We start from the raw sequence: 19948 nt of genomic DNA, 5'->3' as shown, positions 1-19948 counted from the left end.
AAATTTTTTTGAATCCCACCACTGTTCAGAAGCAAATTGGCAATCGGTGCAGCTTGTGGAGCAGAAATGTAATATACACTGCCATTGCATTCTGGGTCAGCTGAAACATCTAGGCAGCCCCATTTTAAAAACCCCAATCTTATTTCCCTCCTGCCATTATTTCCTGAATGGAAAAATATAGATACCGTGCAGATAGAATACATATATTGGAATCTGTTTCTTCTTTTTAAAGGGTGAGGTGGGTTTTTTTGGGGGGGGAGGGGAAGAATATAATTGTGGTGGTGGTGGTGGTGGTGATGATGACAGTGATAAAGATGATGCAGTTTTTGTGAAGACTGGAGGATTTCGTCACTTTCAGTTTTTATCTTCCTTCCTTCTCGCTCCTCCTCCATGCCCCACATGCAACATTTACAACTGTCAACAAAGGTGATTTGTCCCCTAATCCAAACTTGTCAATTATTCTCTAGCCCACATTCCCCAAAATCAGATCATTAGAGGCATACATGAAAGAGTTGCACGTGCCTTTTTTTTCCCTTTATGTATTTGTATTTTGGAAGTTGGTAATATAAAGAACACAAGACAGCATTTGGACAGATGGAGGTTTGGTTACTCCCTCGGGGATAACACTGTCATGGCTGGTGGGGAGCTGAACAGTTGGCTTTCTTAATGTCTCTTTTAACCCTAGATAAGCTGTTCCGTAGGCTGCTTTGTGCCTATGGGCATTTAGTAGTATAGAAGCCTAAGTAAATAAATAAAGGAGAGATGGTCACCAAGTCTTGTACATAAAAAGTCCCAGCATCTTGCACATGAAAAACCCACATAGAAATCATATTACCCTTGATGCCCAGATTTCTAAAATACAGAATTCGAAAATGAAAGTTATGCATTTTCCCCTCTTACACCATCTTTATATTTGATTATAGCAGTGGTGGGATTCAAATATTTATACCACCGGTTCAGTGGGTGTGGTTTGGTGGGCACGCTTTGCACGCGTGCACACACTTTGCGTGCGTGCATGCACCAAACCCACACTTTGCGCAGGTGCAGAAGCGTTTGCCCAGGTGCAGAGGCGTTCTCACCTCCTGCAAGCCTGCACTCTCCCGTTCGCTTCAGCAGCTGCCGCGCGGCACTCTACTGTGCCGCGCAAAGTAGCTGCGCTTCAAATTCAGGGGATAAAGGTGAGTATGGGAGCCTGGATGGGAGGGTGGGCCCAAGAGCAGAGCGGTGGAGAGAACTGGTTCGGTCTCCGTTGCTCATCGCCGCTACCAGCTCGGCAGAACTGGACCGAACCGGTAGAATACCATCACTGGATTATAGAACTTGTGTTGTGAGGTACCACTTAACATCTAATTAATCATGTACTCCCATTAATGTCCCTGCAGTGACAATAGATAGCTAACATTTTGAAAATTTGGTCTATCTATATCTATCTATCTATTATCTATCTATCTATCTATCTATCTATCTATCTATCTATCTATCTATCTATCATCACAATTTCTTGGGTTTCTCTTAATTCAGAGCCAGTATATTATTTCAGAAATGATCATCTTGTGGCGTCAAGCAGCATCTCATAGTTGTGTAAACAGCTAAATTTTGAACAGTTGTTTCCTTGTTATACCAACTTAAGGAGAGAACTCTGAATATGTGAATTGATACCGCTGACACAGCTTTGGTAAATTACGTTCTTCTTGTAACTTTGCATCTACTATTTCAGTATGTTGTTTATGGTATCCTGCTGCTGTTGCATTATTCTTTATGAGCCCTTTAGAATTTTACCATGCTGTTTTCAACAAGGGAACATGCAGGATTTATGACCAAAGCACAGATTTCCAAATCTTTATGTATGAAATGCATAGTTTGATTTTTAACTCTTAGTTTGATTTCCAATTACTTGTTTGGTACATGCATAGGTATATTTGATTTTATGAATCTTATTATTTATTTATAAATTGTATTGGCTGCCCATCTTACCAGACATTAAAACCAAGGACATGTGGAGGTGGGAAATAGGATCTGTTATTACTCTATTAACCAACTCCATTGCGCTGTTCCCCCACTGGGGCCCCAAGCCAACTGGCAGAGCTAACTCTTTAAGCCCTTATGAAAAGATAGGAGGGTTAGGACCAACCTCACAGCAAGGGGCAAGATATTCCAGAGTGCAGGAGTAACAGCACGGAAGACCCTCCTCCTAGACCCCACCAACTGGAGTAATCAGGCTGATGGTACCTACAGCATGCCACCTATGCTGGCATGAGTGGTACGGGCCAATCCAGTGGGGTGAGACAATCCCTCACATGATCTGGACCATGCCATGAAGGGCTTTAAGGATGATCACCTTGAATTGCAATCTTTTCCCAAATTATTGTGTGTGTGAGGGAGAGAGAGAAAGAGGGAGGGAGGGAGGGAGGCAGAGCACATGTGTGCACACATGCCTTCATATTAGTTTTTTTTTTTTTTTTACTTCTGATGACTCGTCTGGCTGAGTTTTCTTGGCCAGGTTTTTCCAAAGTTGTTTGCCCTTGTCTGCTTTCTAGGGCTGAGAGAGAATGACTGGCCCAAGATGACCCAGCTGGCTTTGTGCCTAAGGTAGCACCAGAATTCATGGTCTCCTAGCTTCTAGCCTGGTGCTTTCACCACAGCACCAACTGGTTCTCAGTTACTCAAATAAAAGAAAGACTATTTCTGTCACTATTGCTTTTATGGAAAAAATCTGACTGGACATATGCTTTAACCTTTTTTGAACTCAACTACCAAGATTTAGATACTTGAAGTATTTAGTTGACTCTCTCTATCATAAAGCCTGGAGATGACATAGGCAGTTGGAAGAAACATAATGCTTTCTACACATTTTCCTGGGTCATAGTTTGACTGTATATTGCAATTCTTTTGCTTTTGTTAGCATGCAGGTAAATGGGAATACAACTTTGAGGTAAGCATTTTGAAACTAATAATCCCTGTGATTGATTTTAGTTTAGGATTTCACTTGTGTACTGCTTTTGTGATATATATGACCTTTGTTTAGTTGTAGACTACTTTATAAGAATAGATTCTCCATTTCCTGTTACATGTAGCATGATGCTAATGCTGGTAGTTGAAGATACCCCCCCCCCCCCCCCCCCCCCCCCCCCCCCCCCCCCCCCCCCCCCCCCCCCCCCCCCCCCCCCCCCCCCCCCCCCCCCCCCCCCCCCCCCCCCCCCCCCCCCCCCCCCCCCCCCCCCCCCCCCCCCCCCCCCCCCCCCCCCCCCCCCCCCCCCCCCCCCCCCCCCCCCCCCCCCCCCCCCCCCCCCCCCCCCCCCCCCCCCCCCCCCCCCCGCCCCCCCTCTTTAACCTTCCTGTTGTGGTGAGGAGGCAAAAAAAAAAAAAGAAAAAAAAAAAAAAAAAAAAAACCCCCTTTTGCTCCCTTTATTTGCTTACATTTTGCAGAGAATAGAAAAGGAGGAATACATGACACAGACACATAGATAAAAGGAGAAAATGTCATTTATTTATTTATTTTATTTTATTTTTATTTGTCAATTGCTTACAAGATAATAGGTAAAAACATAGTTATGAATACATGGATACATATAAGAAAAATAAAAAAATATATAAAAGAAACAATAGGACAGGAACAGTAGGCACGTTGGTGTGCTTATGCAAAAAATATTTGCAGATTGTCTTTCTAAAAAAAATTACTCAGAAATGTATTCATTGTGAACAGTCACACCAACAGAAAGTTCATTTCTGGTTTTTTATCCCTGCACCTGCAAAATGAATGAAATGATCCAATTGCATTTGATATTGCATAATAAATCTTTCATGAGGCACATTATATCAGAACATTGGGATATGTATTTATGAGAATCAAATTCATCAGAGCACTACATTTGCAAAGAAATGGAGATGAGAACTAGAGAACACAGGGAGATGGGAAACCAATATGTGTTTACCATTGGCAATATGTGGGGTCTTTTAATTTAATTCTCACAGTGCTTACAAACAGTGCTTTGTGCTTTTCCTGAAAGCTATTGAGATGTAGTGTCATTGTTATTTTGAGTGACCGGCTGCTACTTCCATTAGACAGTCAGTGTAATAATCCTTGTGAGGCACGCTGTGACAGGCTCCATTAGCTGGTTCCAACCAACCTTTTTACATTATTTTGATAATTGAAAAGGTTTCTGCTGTATAGATTAAATATTGTAATGAAATGTTTTTGGTATATTAGTATGTTTTAAAGTTACAGATATCAGTTCATTAAGGTTTTGGTAAATTGACTCACGATTCAGAACTGTTTATGTTCGATAAGACTCGTTTTATTTGTAAACTGAAAGATTAATCATTTCACGGGGTTCATTGTTTTTCTCTAAATTGGCAGGACTGAATGAAAGCTAATAATAGGAATTTGCATGGATCTGAGATAAGTTTGGCTACACTGCATGCAGATAAATTCCCTGTAGTCAGAACTTTTGAATATATTCCCTTTTAATTGAAAATGTTTTGCAATGCCATTCTTACTTTTTGCATCCATAACTCTTTGATTTGCTGACTATGTGTTTAATAAATATTAAGTCACTTTTTTCAGTGCCATTGTAAATTTGAATGGTCATTAAATGAATGTTGTAGGTCGAGGACTAGCTATATCAACTACTTAAGAAGGTGTGCCATTGCTTAAATGTAAGACAGAGTGAAGGCGGCACACCGTAAGCAATTTTATTTTAGGGTAAAGGCCTAGTTGAAGTGTCTCCAGATAGCCAAGGCGATCGCTCTTTTTCAGATTTGTAAAACCCTGCTGAAACCTAGTGGATTAACAGTCCCCACGAGGCACTAATTTTTATGGGAATTAATTAAAAGCGTATTGTTGCACAAGTCAGAAGGGGCAATGAAATAACCGAGGAAATATATTTAGCGAAAGCAGAAGAGTATAACAAGTACAAGGGAAAGTTTGTGTACAATGTCATGGTGGATGGAGGGGAGCCTCCAGACTGACCCTAGCAATCTCACTAACTTCTCTGTCCTCAAGGACAATTTATATTTAATTCTGTTTTTTTGGCCTAAGACTGCTTTCACACCCTTCTGCTGCTTCTGGCTAATGTCAGTAATTCCCGGAAAGAAAAAAAATGGGCAAGAGACAAAGAATTATTTTCATAGAAAACAGTTTTTTTTTTACCGGACCTGGCAGTTTACTCTTCTGTTGTCTCTTCATTTAGATTCTTAAATTTAGAGAATCCAAAAATTGATGAAGCTAATAATTGGACTTTGATTTTTTTAAAAATTCTTTCTGGAACTGGGTGAGGTCAAATGAAAAGGACACTTTTCAGATTGACTTGGAAATAAATCTGGGCTAGGCTGCAATTTGTCTTCCCCATCTGCTGAATGCAAGATCTCCCCAGAAGGCCACAATTTTTGTTCCTAATTTATCCATAAACAATGTGTATTTGCTTTAAGCTAATGAAGAAAATCATTGAGAGATTTGAAAAACTCTGTCCAGTACAGATTGCACCTTACTTAATAAAATGAAAGAACAATGGGAAAAATTAAATGATAGATAGGTTTGTGGCCAATGAACATATTCCTGATGATCCGTTGTATTTCAGAGCTATTTTCAAACATTTCATTTTAGCTAGGGGATAAATAAACCATGGCATCAATTGAAGTCTATTGGGCATGTTTTTAATGGTGAAAAAAATGACATGAGAATTTTATAAATAGAGTTATATTTGTTGAATAAATCACATTTTCCCTCAAAACTAGACATATCTCTTTGTGATATTAGGAGCAGTTCAATGATACTTGGTGTAGTACAGGTTACCAAGCCTTGTTTTGGTATAAATTCCTCACAACTATGTTCTCTACATCTCAAATTCTGGATTTTTATTTCTTGAAGTGATTGTATCTGTCCAATTCTGTGGAACATTGATTAATTGATGCCATTTATCTATCACATCATTCCCTGCAGACTACTTTAGACATATTAAAATTCCAATAAAATAAAAATAAAGTCTCAAGAATTATAACAGTTGTGACCAAATAATAGTATACACACATATAGACATATCAGCTTGTTTGGGCAGAAGCAGTAAAACTACTTATTAGTTTGATAAAAAAAATAACAAAATAAGAGAATAACAGAGTTGAAAGGGATCTTTGAGGTCTTCTAGTCCAAGACAAGTGGTTGTCCAATCTCTTCTTTAAAATTTCCAGTGTTGGAGCATTCACAACTTCTGGAGGCAAGGTGTTCCACTGATTAATTGTTCTAACTATCAGGAAATTTCTCCATAGTTCAAGGTTGCTTCTCTCCTTGGTTAGTTTCCACCTATTGCTTCTTGCTCTGCCCTCAGGTGCTTTGGAGCAGGGGTCCCCAACCACTGGTCCGTGGACCGGTACCGGTCCACGGAACAACTCCTACCGGGCCGCGGCTTGCTGGGCGCCGCCATCTTTTTTTGATGAAAAAGTGCTTCCGGTGAGCTTTTCCGGGTAGAAAGCTCACCGAAGCACGTGAGCTTTTCATCAAAAGATGGCATCAAAAGATGGCGTAGCGCTTCGGTGAGCTTTTCCGGGTAGAAAGCTCACCGGAAGCACGCTTTCATCAAAAAGATGGCGGCGCCCAGCGATGCGTAGCTGCCCAGCTGATGCCGGTACCGGGCCGCGGCGTCAAAAAGGTTGGGGATCACTGCTTTGGAGAATATCTTGACTCCCTCTTCTTTGTGGCAACTCCTGAGATATTGGAACACTGCTATGATATCACCCCTAATCCTTCTTTTCATTACACCAGGCATACCTGCAACAGTTCTTTATATTTTTAGTCTCCAGTCCCCTAATTATCTTTGTTGCTCTTCTCTGCACTCTTTCTAGAGTATAAATATGTTGATTTGTGTTAATGTTTTATGAAACCCATGCAAATATTAAGACTGTTTTAAGATAATGACTTAAGCTGTGTGAATATAAGGTTCATTCACATTTTCAGGTTGGATAGAGAGGTTTATCCTTTGCTTCATGATTTCTACTTGTTGTGCCATTTTTCTGTCTCATAGACACACACCTTCCTTCATGTTATTACCCAGTCTTGTCTGACTGTAAGCAGGATAGAAGATGCCATTCATGGTCCCATTATGCAGCCTTGTAATGACAGCCCTTTTCAGAAGTGGTTGTTGAGAAACTATACTCGGCTGGAGGTTTTTAGGAACATTTTTAAAAGCTCCACCGATTATTTCCTTTAGTAGATGCCTAGAGGTAGGTATCATGAAAAAAATAATAAATATGGTAATTATTTTCCTTCTCGCCCTCCCTCCTACTTACCACTATAGACTAAAGTCTAGTATTGAGGTAAAATAGCATAAAGAAAATATAATAACTGCATTTATTAATGCTACTTACTGTAAATCTATGTCAAAAACAATTTTGATAAAAGCTAGATATACCTTCTGTGGTGTAGTTCATTTGTTTGCATATCTTACTTAATTCTAAAAACTGTTTAAAATCTAGTTGCATTGCAGTACCTTAAACCATCTATTTTCAAAGTGTCTAGTGTCTAAATGTTAAAGTGGGAAAAATATTTGTGGCGATAGCCAGTGTTTGATTATCTACTGACTCAACATGCCAGCAGGTCAGGCCCCTTTGGGAATTCAAATGCTGCCCAACATTTAATCCAATCCAGTTATATAGCATAGCAAATGAAAGAGTAATTAAACCATTGGATTGTGGCTAGAGAACCCAGATTTGAGTTCAGAGCCACTTGAAAATAAGGCTCTGGGTCTAAGCCAGGTGTCTCTAAACTTGGCAACTTTAAGACTTGTGGACTTCAACTCCCAGAATTCCTCAGCCAGCTAAGCTATACCACTTAGTCTAACTTCTTAGTACAATCCTATAAAGAGGATGGACTGCTATTTATGCCTTTATGATTTTCTGGAGGAAAAATGGTATAAAAATCATAGAATCAATGCCAGGAATGGTGGCTTCTGTGTTATTATTACTACAATGGTAGCGGACAGCCAACTTACAACATTGTGTAAAGACAAGGTGTTTCTCAGGTTTTTTTTAATGAATGTTGTGTAAAGTGAGGTTTTACCATGTTGATACTATCAGAGCAAACTTTATTTACCACTTTTATTTTTATGTATGTGTTAAACAAATGTATATGGCCATTCAACTCACAGTGATTCCAAGTGGCTTACAGCATTATTATTATTTATAATTGAAGTCCTTGGTTCAGTAAGAACAGTTTGGAAATTAGTTTAAAATAACTTTACCAAAGCAGAAGTTCTCCTGTACGGCTTTATGATCATCAAATCATTCTTTCAAATTGAAACACCCTTCCGTATAAAAATACCTTCAAAGAAATTGTTATCTCACATTTAGTGCAATAAGTGCTAATTGTAGCTTAGTAAAACTATTAGAAGCCTTAATATCTCAATATCAAAAGCAATTTTCTCAGCCATTTTGAATCTTTCTATGCCTTTTGACAAGAAATCAAATGCTCCATTTTGTCTGTAAAATGATGAGTGTCATGTTTATGTAGTGTCTTTATCACTACAGGATAATTCCAATACCCACAATAGTAAAAGGAATGCAATCATGAGAACTGAGTGTGTAACAGAGCAACATAAAAAAAAAGTGCAGTCAAGGAAGATTCAGATTAAAATCTACTGCTAAGAGTGAGCTTTCAGAAAAATGTCAAGTACTTTTAACTTTCGTTTATCTGAATTCAGGTTGGAATCCATCTCATTCAAGTTCAATGAATGGTGGCATGGCAACTGCAGAGATGAAGGCTAAGGGCGAAGGCCTTTGTAAATAAACATGTAATTGCTTTGGAGGATTGCTCCACCATAACTGTGCCCTCTTGCTGGACCATCTCCACGCTTCTGTACTGTATTTTACTATTTGGTCTACAGCAGGGGTGTCAAACTGGATTTCTTCGAGGGCTAGATCAGCACTGTAGTTCTCCGTGGGCTGGAGGGGGGGGAGATGGGAAGGATGCCTCCTGCAGCACTTTGCTGTCCAAAACGGGGCAGCCCCCCCAGGCCCTGTTTTGGTTGACAGAGTGCTACAGGAGGCCGTCCAAGCCAAAAATGGGTCATGGGGAGCCAGGTGTAGCCCCCTGTGCCCCATTTTTGCTGCCAGAGGCACTGCGGGCCGGTCTTTTACTATTTCCAGGGCACTGCAGGCCAGATTTAAGCACCCGAGGGCTGGATCTGGCCCGCAGACCTCGAATTTGACACCCCTGGTCTATAGTGTCAAACAATAATTTGTATACCACAAAGCCAGGATATCTTGAGGAACATTTCTCAAGATATGCTCAATTTACACAAACTGTGAAATCCATAAAGTAATTGATCCCCCAAATCATATTAGCCTTCATCAATATGTTTGGAATTCAGTTGCACTCACTAGTGGTTAATATATTTCCCTTCTGCATTGCAGTTCTGTAAGCTTGAAAATTGCCCTGCTTTGGGAATTCTGTCTATGCTTTTTCAGTTGATCATTGTTTTATTTATAATAATTGAGACCATGTTTTAATAATTTGGTTTTTCTAAACTATATTGTGGAACTGTTGTGTATGCCATCTGGATGCAGTACTTGAAAAGCAGCCTTGTAATACTGTAAGTAAATACAATAAAAATAGAAAATTGTATTGTATATTTTTGTGGTAGATAGAATATGTTGCATAGCACTTTCGATAATGATCATGGTGAATTTTATGTACTTGTTTGCAAAGTGCCCTTTTCACTGTACAAAATTTAACATTAGAAAGAATACAATCCAGAAGTTAAATGGATATCTTAGCATTATAATTTTCTTGCCAGTGCATTTCAAAATATTATTTATAAAGCAAACAAGTTTTTCTATTAATTTTACTGTTAATGATATCTTGTAATATTAGAAGAACCCCATATATACACACATTGCTAAAAGAATATAATTTGTTATAATAACATCTTTGTTCTTTTGAAAAGTCCTGTCTGACTAAGACAAAAAGGGCTAAATATAGTGTTATGAGTTATTAAATGTCTTGAATATGTTGGAAAACCTTAATCTGGTACTAAATAATGAAAGAAATTACAGACTGGGTGGTTTTGTTGCTGAGATTTTTCTAATGTAATTTGATTGTTGGCCAAAAAAGAAGCAAATCTTCAAAATAGCATTACATAATGATAGAATTGTAGGAATAAGTGTTTATAGAAGGCCATTGAAATAGTCAACATGTTTTTGTTATGTAAAATTCTACAACAAATACAAAGAAACAGCTGGTGACATATTAGGTCTATATTTGATTTGGAATCCAGAAGAGAGTCATGAAGCCTCCCATTCAACTGATTCTAAAATATGGTACTTTCATTGTTCAGAATTATTTCTTAAAGCATTTTGGCACTCTATTATATGTACGTCTTAGAAGAAAAATAACCTATTTACAATGGGCTACTACATATTATGAAATAGTCTTAAGTGATTCTCTGGGAATTTCACAGCAGTCTGTCTAAAGTAAGAAGAAAACCTCCTTTGTTACTTTTCTGAATGTTTTTTTTTTTTTTTCTGGGTAGAAATTGCCAAACCATCTTTGGATCAATTTAGCATGAAATTCAGCATAATGCAAAAGTTAAGATGTTTGTGCAATTTTATTATTTCAACCATCTCAAGAAAACAGTTCCATTTTTAAAAAGTGTGGAGTCCTTGCACAAAATGGCATCTATAGAACATAGAATAATGCCTTTTTCCTAGAACATAGAATAACAGAGTTGGAAAGGTCAAACAGCTACGGTCTTGGGACTCTGAACAGAAAGCAGTCTTAGCATTCTGTTTCCCTGGAAGCAAACTGCTGCTGCTTAATTAGCAGATCAAGATCAATAATACTAGTTCTGCTCAGAAGAAAAAGGAATTAATCATTGATGTTAATTTAAACCGAGGTAGGTTTCCTAAAAGATGCCAGAATATTGGGCAGAGTGCAACATTGGGCTAGAAACAACTGGAAATCAATGAGGGTATTTCGTAGGAGGGAGAACCCTGTGTTATTTCCAGATAATCTTCAAGGGCTACCCCAAAAGGTTGCAATGGGGCAGTACAGCTTTGAGGTGCTATAACCACAATGAAGAAGTAAAGAAGAACTGCCTCTCCCAAATTAGAATGCAAAAGTTTAATTAGTTTTTATCAGAATTCCCTTGCTGGTGTTATGCAGTGTCCAATACTAATGCTGGGTCCAGAAAAACTCTTGACTACAAATCTGATTTTTAAAAGGAAGTGCAACACAATCCAAAATAGCTTTGCATCTCCCAAATCTTAAAATTCAGCTCTTGGAAAATATAATAACTTCATTTTGTCAAAGTTTAACTTCAGTTTTGTTCTCTCTGCCTAGTACTTTACAGATTGGAAATACCCAATACTGAGCTTGTAGGAAGGGAGAAGTATAAGCTAAATATCACCAGTATATTGAAAAATGAGATTGATTTATTTATTTTCTTTTTATGACCCTGTAATCCCTTGCTTTGGGGTGGGAGTGGAGTGACTGAATGCAGTTGGGCATTTGCTGGCAGGAGGCCTTTCCTGAGGCCCACATAGAGTCTGCAGCAGATACTTTCTCCTTGTGCCCTAATGGAGAAAAATATGTTACTGCCTAGAATTGAATTTTCAACCTTCTGAGTGGGAGGTGAGCATCTTCACCATTAGGCCACCATGCCTCCTGAAAAATACAATTGAATAACATCATTATATTGATAGCAGATTATTGGCAGATGAATGATAGATAATTGGAACAGTTTACATCCTGCAATAATACCTGTAATATTATTAAACAGCATCTGCCTATCCCAGGTCTTTGGAAAGGATTCAGTGATAGGTAGGCAAAAATGCTAAATCAAGTCAAAACATCTGACTGACTATGCACCCAACCACAATAGGATTATCTAATAATAGTCAATATGTGCTCTATAGAAAGGTTTTTCATTGTGTCAACCTTTGTCAAGCTGTGGAAAGTGCTTAGGAAAATGGAAATCCCAGAATATATTATTGTCCTCTCATTCCAGCAAGACCACCACCCTGGAGAAGGCAATCATAATAAATATTAAATTACATTATCTATTATAATGGATTATATTTTTGACTGGAATGGATTTTTGTTTTTATTCTTTGCTCTTTTGCTTTCTTGGATTTTAGTGTACATTTTTAAAAAACAGTTTTTAATTGAAGCTTTTCAGTTGATATTCTGTCATATTATAAGTCTCCTTGTTTCAGGTTCTAAAATAGGATGAAAAGTAAGGCAGAAATGTTTATAAATTCTCATTAATATACCAAATGATAGATTAGAGAATGATCTGAAGACAAAATGCCGCTTTGTCAGTCTAAATTGATCTGAGACTGATAAAGAGAGAAGATTGTTGGAAATTTCCCATATAAACTGCACAAAGTATCTCCACAGAATTATGGTTATGAGCATAATGGACTGCTTAATTTCTTCAAGGAAACATCACCTGAACAGAAGGAGGTTCTGGGTTAATTACAATTAGCTAATTGAAATCCTTTTATTTTTAGCTTTGAGTACCCTAGGTTCCAAAAGCTACACCACTTTCTATAGCTAAACATTTGTAGCACGTTAACAATTGATCATTTTTTAATTATGGAAGGGCGACATAATTATATGAGCAGGAACTGCCATGAGAAATGGGAGAAAAGGCAAAATAGAGAAACCATGCTTCTTCCAACAAATGTCTAGTACAATAAACTTAAAACAATTTCAGAAAGGGAACTCATAGACCATGGTTTTTGAGGTTGATGGTCAGTTCAGAAAAATGATTTAGATTAGAATGCCTTTGAGATATTTTGTTTTTATAAACTTGCAGGATTAGTTTTCAGTAACTCCTAAACATAGAAGATGAGCCATTTGTTTTTCACGAAAAAGCTGACCAGTGCCAAAGAGCAGGCGGTAGAGCAATCATTCTTCCAAAGGAATATAAGTTATAGCTTTCCTTTCAGACTTGGAGTCACAGCAGTCCAAGTTCCTCCTGTCATTGTATAATAAGTGCTGAGGAACTTTCTGTGTGATTTTCCCTCATGCCAAAACATGGTAAGAGGAATTCATTGACTAGTCCAACTGGCTGTCAGGATTCCGGCAGTTGCCCTAATTAAATCATGACCCTCAAGCCAAGCTTCAAAAACTTCAAAGGATTTATTAGGAGCTAACATGTCGGCGTGACATGTATGAAGCCGATTCTGAGACACGTAATTCGCTGTCACCCTCTGTACGCCTGCGCTGACTGACGTCATCCTTATGTTGGTTTGCTTGTTTGTTTTTCAGCGACTGACCTTGAGACATGTGAACAGTAACCAGTGTCTTGATGAGCCCTCGGAGGATGACAAAATGGTTCCAACCATGAAGGACTGCAGCGAAAGCCGATCCCAGCAGTGGCTGCTACGTAACATGACCTTGGGTGCCTAAAGCCAAGACACATACTTCATGTCCTTCCTCAGACCTTGGAAGGGTCTAATCTGCTCACTCTTCACACAAAAGGATGTTCTTCTTCCCTTGTGGTCGGTGAAGAGAAAGGATTTGGATGCTTGATTCAAAGCCCACATGCCAGAAAATTACTTTTTTTAAAAAAAAAAAATTGCTTAAAAGCATGGTTGCACTTTCTCTCTCTCTCTCTTTCTCTGATTTTTTTTTTTTTTTTACAAGTCAGCTGAACACATGGACGCTTTATCCACCCTGGCATATACAGTATTACGAAGACATTACAGTTTTGAGAAAAGCAGACTCCGGAAAAGGGTTAACCAAGCAAAAATTGCAAGAGGGTGGGGAAGCGGCTTGCTGTGGGTTCTGTCCTGTAATGTTGCTTGAAAGTGACAATGTTAAATGCCTTATGAAGCTCACTTGCATTGTGAAAGATGGTGAAGCATTTGTTTTCCTCAATTGATGTACTTGTACCAGTCCTTCATGGTGACAGAGGAAGAATCCGTTGTTAATCTGCTGCCAACCCCATTACCTATCGATAGCTCAGCTGAAAAGGATTTCTCAGCAGTAAATTTCTGTATATATTGGATGTTTTTCATGTATAATGTCGGGGGGGGGGGAGTGGAATTTCTGTTCCTGAAACCTCTGTTAAAATCCACAGAACTGGATGAAGGATATTGCTGGTACGTGGAATGTGAAATCGAATTCACGGCCAAGGGAAGCATAAGGAAATGGGATTGATGATACTCACTGATGCCCTTTGCAAAATAGAAGTCATTGCAAGCATTGTAACACATTTGGCCAACTTTCATAATCTTACATTAATAATTAATATAAAAGACAGCAAGAGCTGTTTATCCAAATTACCGTATTTTTCCTTTTATAAGATGCATTTTCCTCCCCAAAGTGGGTGGAAATGTCTGTGTGTCGGTGCTGGTCCTTTGGTGAATAGCAGCCCGGGGGGGGGGAGTTTTTTACAGTGCTGGACCCCACCTCTTCTGTCTTTGTCATTGCCCGCCTCTTCTGTCTCTTTTCCTCAGTGGTGGAGTCAATAGGCAGAGCTGGCACATGAGAGGACACCTATCTATGATCCTCTCAGGCTCCACCTGATATTTTTTTCTTGTTTTCCTCCTCTAAACCTAGGTGTGTCTTATGGAGCGAAAAATACAGTACATGAGGTGCTGATAGAAGAACAGGCTTATGAGTTAGACACAAGCTTGATTGCAAGTTGAGTTTGGTTGCAATAGCTACTCCTTTTTGCCCTATTAAATGTATTTGATTTCTAAAGATTCTTGGTCGCTAGGCATAAATAAAAGCTCTATTATGCTGGTAGGTCTAACGTGAAAATGTCAACAATGCAATGCAACCCCTTAATAATTATTAAGATATTATTACGAAGATGTATAAATCTTCCAAACATAGCAAGTTGAACTTTTAGCATATGACAGGTCCGAGTTCAGAGTTAATTAAAAACGTGTAATAAATTTGTCTGGTTTGTAAATGGAGGACATGGGATAAGATATAACTATCTCTATAAACAGTATTTTATTTTTTTAAAGGATTTTTGTCACATATCGCTATGCCAGGATGCAAGTAGGAATAAGGTTTATCCAACATTGGAATCTGTATAGTTCTAGTGAGCTTTACTGGGTCAGAAAGTATGTAAAATTTATTCATTTTTATTTGGATTTAATTTATTGCAGTTTGCTTTGTCAGCCCCATGGCCGTGCCTAAATTTCTGTGAATTGTGCTATATTGGTTCGTTAGGGACAGATCAGTTCCACACTGCAATACCGAAAGATTTAACTGAACTCTTTCACACTTCATTCCGGCCATCTTGAGAAAATGAGACGGTTCTTCCTGCAGACGAGACTCACTACATGAGGCTGTCTTTACATTATTACTACCCATCTGTTGGTTTTGAAGGTGCTCATTTGTCCGCTTTTCCTATCCCAGAAGAGTTCTCCACAGGTACCATGTAAGTTTGCTAGGAAAATGTCCACGTTTCAGCAGGATCAAAAGCAAAAGAGCATAAAAGTATCAGCCTGGAATCCAAATCAGAGAGCCAAAGTGGCTGAGGCAGAGAGCATTCCCTGAAGAAGGGGGAAAGTCCGATCAGCAGAGGCGGGCAAACAGAAAATTTATTCAAGAATACAGGTAGTCCTTGACCTATGACCATATAAATATCATAAATCATTACATGAGTAAATTGAGTTGTACATGTGATTGGACTCAATTTGATGACTTTTTTTCCTCAGGGGTCAAACAATTCGCTGCAGTTGTTGAGGGAATCTGTAGTCATTAAGTGATTACCACAGTGGTAAATACAAACCCATTCTTCCAAATTGGTGGTTTTTGCTGTGACTGGGGGAGGAGACAATGACAACATTTTACAACTTCTAGAATTGCCATAAAACACTTGCTGCCCGTATTTTTTAAAAAGTCACTGACTGATTGGTCCTAAGTTGAGGGCTGCCTGTGATCTGATGTTGCCTGGATCCTTGACAAGTAATGCAGCCCTTTAACTAAAGGGCACACGATTCAATCTGAATTGTTATTGTTATACAACATTCCAGGTTTCTAGGTTGATCTTGGACAGTCTGGCTGTGATTTCTATATTGCCTTTGTTAGGGGGACACTGAGAAGCAGCAAAGTTTAGGTTATTCTCCAGATTACCGTTTTGATACTCCCCAGCCAAATGGACTGGTAATACGGCAGCAGGCTTTGTTCCAGAGAAGAAAGTATTTCCATTCTCTTCCATAGGTTTTAATCCCCACAAATTTGAGTAACAGCAAGCCTCTTTTGCATCCTACAGCCACTCTAGCAGCCATGACCCTTGGAAGATCTGTATCATTCAGGGGATCATACTGCTCCAGATCCATCAAGTAAAGGGTTTTGTTCAAACTCCTGTTAACTACAAGCTTAAACACATGAGGTCTGACTTATTTTTGATTAAGAATACAAAAAAAAAACTTAATCCAGTGTAAGGAATCATGAGCATAAGTCCGATATATATAAAATTATAAATACAAATTATTCCTAAAAAATGTGACTTGCGTTAAGTGAGGAACATTACTGCAAAGTTAGCTGAAGCCAATTATCTTGTTTTTCCTCATTTAAGAAGAGGGTCCAGTATAAACAATGCTTTTTCTTAAGTTGTTAATAGGATGACATTAAAAACAATAAAAGCCTTTGTTTCCCTCAAATGATAGAGGTCTTTGAAAGTTTGTATGCAAAGTTCAAGAAAGGGGCAGCGGAACCATCAGGCAATCACTTCTCCAATTCCCACAATTTCAAGAAGGCTTACTAGGAATCTTAGGGGCTGAATCCCAACACAGTTCAATCCTGCGCCAGGATTTTGACTTAAGGGAAGAAGTGACAGGCAGATGGCTATAAGCAGAATCAAGACCATAGGTTCTCTTTTCACTAAACCTACTGCTAATTCCAATGAAATGCCTCCATGGAGCACCTCATGGACTGCCACATCAAATATCTACTTCATCCCATTGTTTTAGTGAGCAAACTATAGGACATGGGGGGATATGCCTCAACATTATCATGATATTCCTAAACTGTTAAGGCTAAAATCAAAGTTTTGATGAATAGTTCTAGAGGATTGTACATTAGCTTGTGGTGTCCTCTCTGTGTTCTGTAGATCAATAAAATGTGTGCTGTTCCTCATTTGAATGACAATTGGTTACTCACTTTTTAAAGTCACTTTATGATATCAGCAATTGAGTTCAAATTTAAACATTGTTTTTTTTTGAAAATTTAAGTCAAGTTGGCTTTTCTCTCCCTGTGCATAGATTAGAAACAATGTCCCAATTTCATAGAAATGTGCCGAGGGGCAATATAAGAAGTATGAAAAATGATTGAGGTATAAATACCTAAAAACAAGAACAGTATTTAAGAAAAGGTAAAACTTAAGGAATTTCTTGGAGAGGGAAAGATAGGTATATAAAGTTTGAGCCAATGGAAATAAGTTCATTCTGTCTTCAGAGGCTGCTTCTGGACTGTTGAATCCAAGAACAGTATTTTTAATCTTAACAACAGACAAGTAAAATAGCCTTTTAAAAGGTGATTAGTACTGTACTGATAATCGATATAGTCCAGGTTTTTTACTTGAAATTAATGAGATCATATCTGATCATATAAATTTTAGTTGCATCTCATTTGTAGATGCTAAATACAGTCTCCAATGAGGCATATGTTAGTGAGGGTGCTTAAATGTAAAGCTATGAGTTAGGCTGAAATGGTTGAGGAAAGAAATTTGAAATAAATTTTATAATATTACTGTCTTCTAAGACCTACTGCACCATTATAAACTGAATAAACAATCACAATTTCAATAGGAAATCAGGTTTGCAATTAACTATTGTAACAGCAACATCATGAGAATTTAAACTATTCCACAAACCATTATACGCACGTGCTGACATGGACACCTATCCACCTGTATTTTCCATGTATGGATAAATTAAAACATATGCTGCTATTACTGTATGAATGCATCTGGTAAGATTCAACCACATTAAAATGCTACTAAATATATTGCTATTGTCTCATCTCAAAATGGTGGCTGCGCATCAGCCAAATGTCTTGGATTACGTGAATGATCAGCATGAAAGTATTTTCAAACACTGAGCGATATTTCTGAAGCCCCACTTTTATTTTTTTCCAAATAGACTAAAGTTGTGCCTTTGTCCCGTTAAATGTTCGGGATAGCAGAGCCACTGATGTTCCAAACCCATCCAGGCTTTGCATACATGTTAACAAAACCAAATTTGGCCATAGTATGCATGCCGAGGGGTTTATAGCCAGTCCCACCTTCTGATCTGTATGCTTCTGCAATGTGCAAAATTTATCACATCTCTGCATCTTTAAATTGAAATATCTGAAGCAGACACCCAAAAGGCATAATATACAAAGAGGACCCCCTTTAAAATAGCCACTGTGAGTTTTTGATACTTGATCATCTAATTTAGAGGGAGTATCCATTGGAAGAATTGTTCTTAAAACTTCCCACACTGCGTGCTTGGGACACAGTACATGTTACAATTCTTAAGAGTGGGCTGTGGTTCAAGAATTACCAATTTCAAATGTAATCGTTATTAAATGTTAACTCTGCTGTAAATTTTCAATATTTATACATTTTGTAGAAATAAAATATGCCAGTTTAGTTTTATTCTACCGGGTGTTGTCGTTCTTAAGGGCATGACATTAAGTTTTGCTCCCTGTCTCAGACTGTACAGTTAAGAAATTTATATCGGTGTTTCCCCAGTATGCTGGCTGGAAATTTCTGATAGCTGTATTTCTACATATCTTAAAATTGCTTAAATTGAGAATCCCTGGTCTATATCCACATAGTTATGTGTGTAAATTAATTGTTAATGGGCAAAAAGATCCCAGTTGCATAATCTAGCATTATGTGTATACACTTTGTATATTTTGTGTTTATGTATGTGTGTGTGTATGCAGACAATATACCATAAATATATTGAATCCTGCTGCCATATATTTTCAGAACAACATATGTGAAATCTTCTTTAAAGAGATTAAATATTATTCAGATACTCTATAAATCAAGACTATTTTCAGAGGCAATAATCACTGCATTGCAATGACAAAAGCTTATCCTTTCTTAACAAACTTCTTTTTTCTTCCTCACTTTTATATTTGATAGACCTTGCATCCTACTGCTAGTGGACATAAAAAAATAAAATATTGGGCTTATAATTCCATGATTCTGAAGTTACAAACATGATGTTTTGCTAAGGTGGCATTTAAATTATTGATTTATAGACTTGGAAGGGCCATCTAGGCCAACTGTGCTGTGAGTGTTTCTTTTTCTTTATTCCCAGTTAGACACTCTCAGTTCCCTCTGTTCTGATAATCTATTGGCTTTTCTCTGAACCTGTTTAGTTTATCTGAATGTATCTTAAAGTCTGGTGTCCAAAACTCATCATTCTACTCAAGATGGCTGTTTGATCACCACAGAAGAGAAAGCGCTGAAATATCTTACAAATGTAATAATTCAAACCAAGTATTCCACATTCAATCCCCACACATTTGATTTTTGTTCAAAAAAAAAAACTTGTCCCGATTAGATTCCTTTATTATTTTCAACCAATTTATCCAGGGGTGGGATTCTACCTTGTCAGACCGGTTCTATAGAACTGGTTGTTACGATTCTGCATAGTTTGGAGAATTGCCAAATCGCGCCACTGGTTGGCCCCACCCCTCCCCACCCCGCTCACTCACTTCTTACCTGGCATGCATGCCATCCAACTTGCTATTTTTCCTTCCCCCCGCGACCATCAGCTGTTCTGACTATCAACTGCACTGGGAGATTTAAATTAGCTAGAAAGCAGGAAATCATTGGATGTCTTGCTTTCTAGCTAATCTAAAAGCAGAGCTGAATCTTCCTTAAGACTGAAGCTTCTATTTTTTCAGCGCAGACTCAGGTAGCAGATTGCAGAAAGGTAGATCTCTGAGTGAATCTATGATTCTGCGAGCAACTCAATCTGCCTGCCT

General features: G+C 38.2%; 1 protein-coding gene across 6 annotated transcripts in view; it reads left to right on the top strand.

The window, feature by feature from the left end:
- GALNT13 (polypeptide N-acetylgalactosaminyltransferase 13) overlaps window positions 1–18599 on the top strand; it is a 239269-nt gene extending 220670 nt beyond the window's left edge. For 2 of the 6 annotated variants that reach the window (XM_087949973.1, XM_087949974.1), the window contains exons 12-15: window positions 2903–2932; window positions 7014–7212; window positions 9553–9578; window positions 13262–18599. In XM_087949973.1, coding sequence (XP_087806099.1) covers window positions 2903–2932; window positions 7014–7199 — 216 coding nt within the window. In that variant the 3' untranslated portion in view covers window positions 7200–7212; window positions 9553–9578; window positions 13262–18599. Of the gene's footprint in view, window positions 1–2902; window positions 2933–4357; window positions 4731–7013; window positions 7213–9552; window positions 9579–13261 lie in introns of those variants that run through there. The other 4 variants (XM_087949976.1, XM_087949975.1, XM_087949977.1 and 1 more) reach the window with 4 other exon arrangements.
- Window positions 18600–19948: the final 1349 nt, after the last annotated feature.

The sequence above is a fragment of the Notechis scutatus genome, chromosome 1 (genome assembly GCF_049901735.1).
Source record: "Notechis scutatus isolate UNSWTSFEM ecotype Mainland chromosome 1, rNotScu1.2, whole genome shotgun sequence".
Classification (NCBI taxonomy): domain Eukaryota; kingdom Metazoa; phylum Chordata; class Lepidosauria; order Squamata; family Elapidae; genus Notechis; species Notechis scutatus.
The sequence above is the reverse complement of the archived record's forward strand: the minus strand, read 5'-3'. Positions and strand labels throughout refer to the sequence as shown.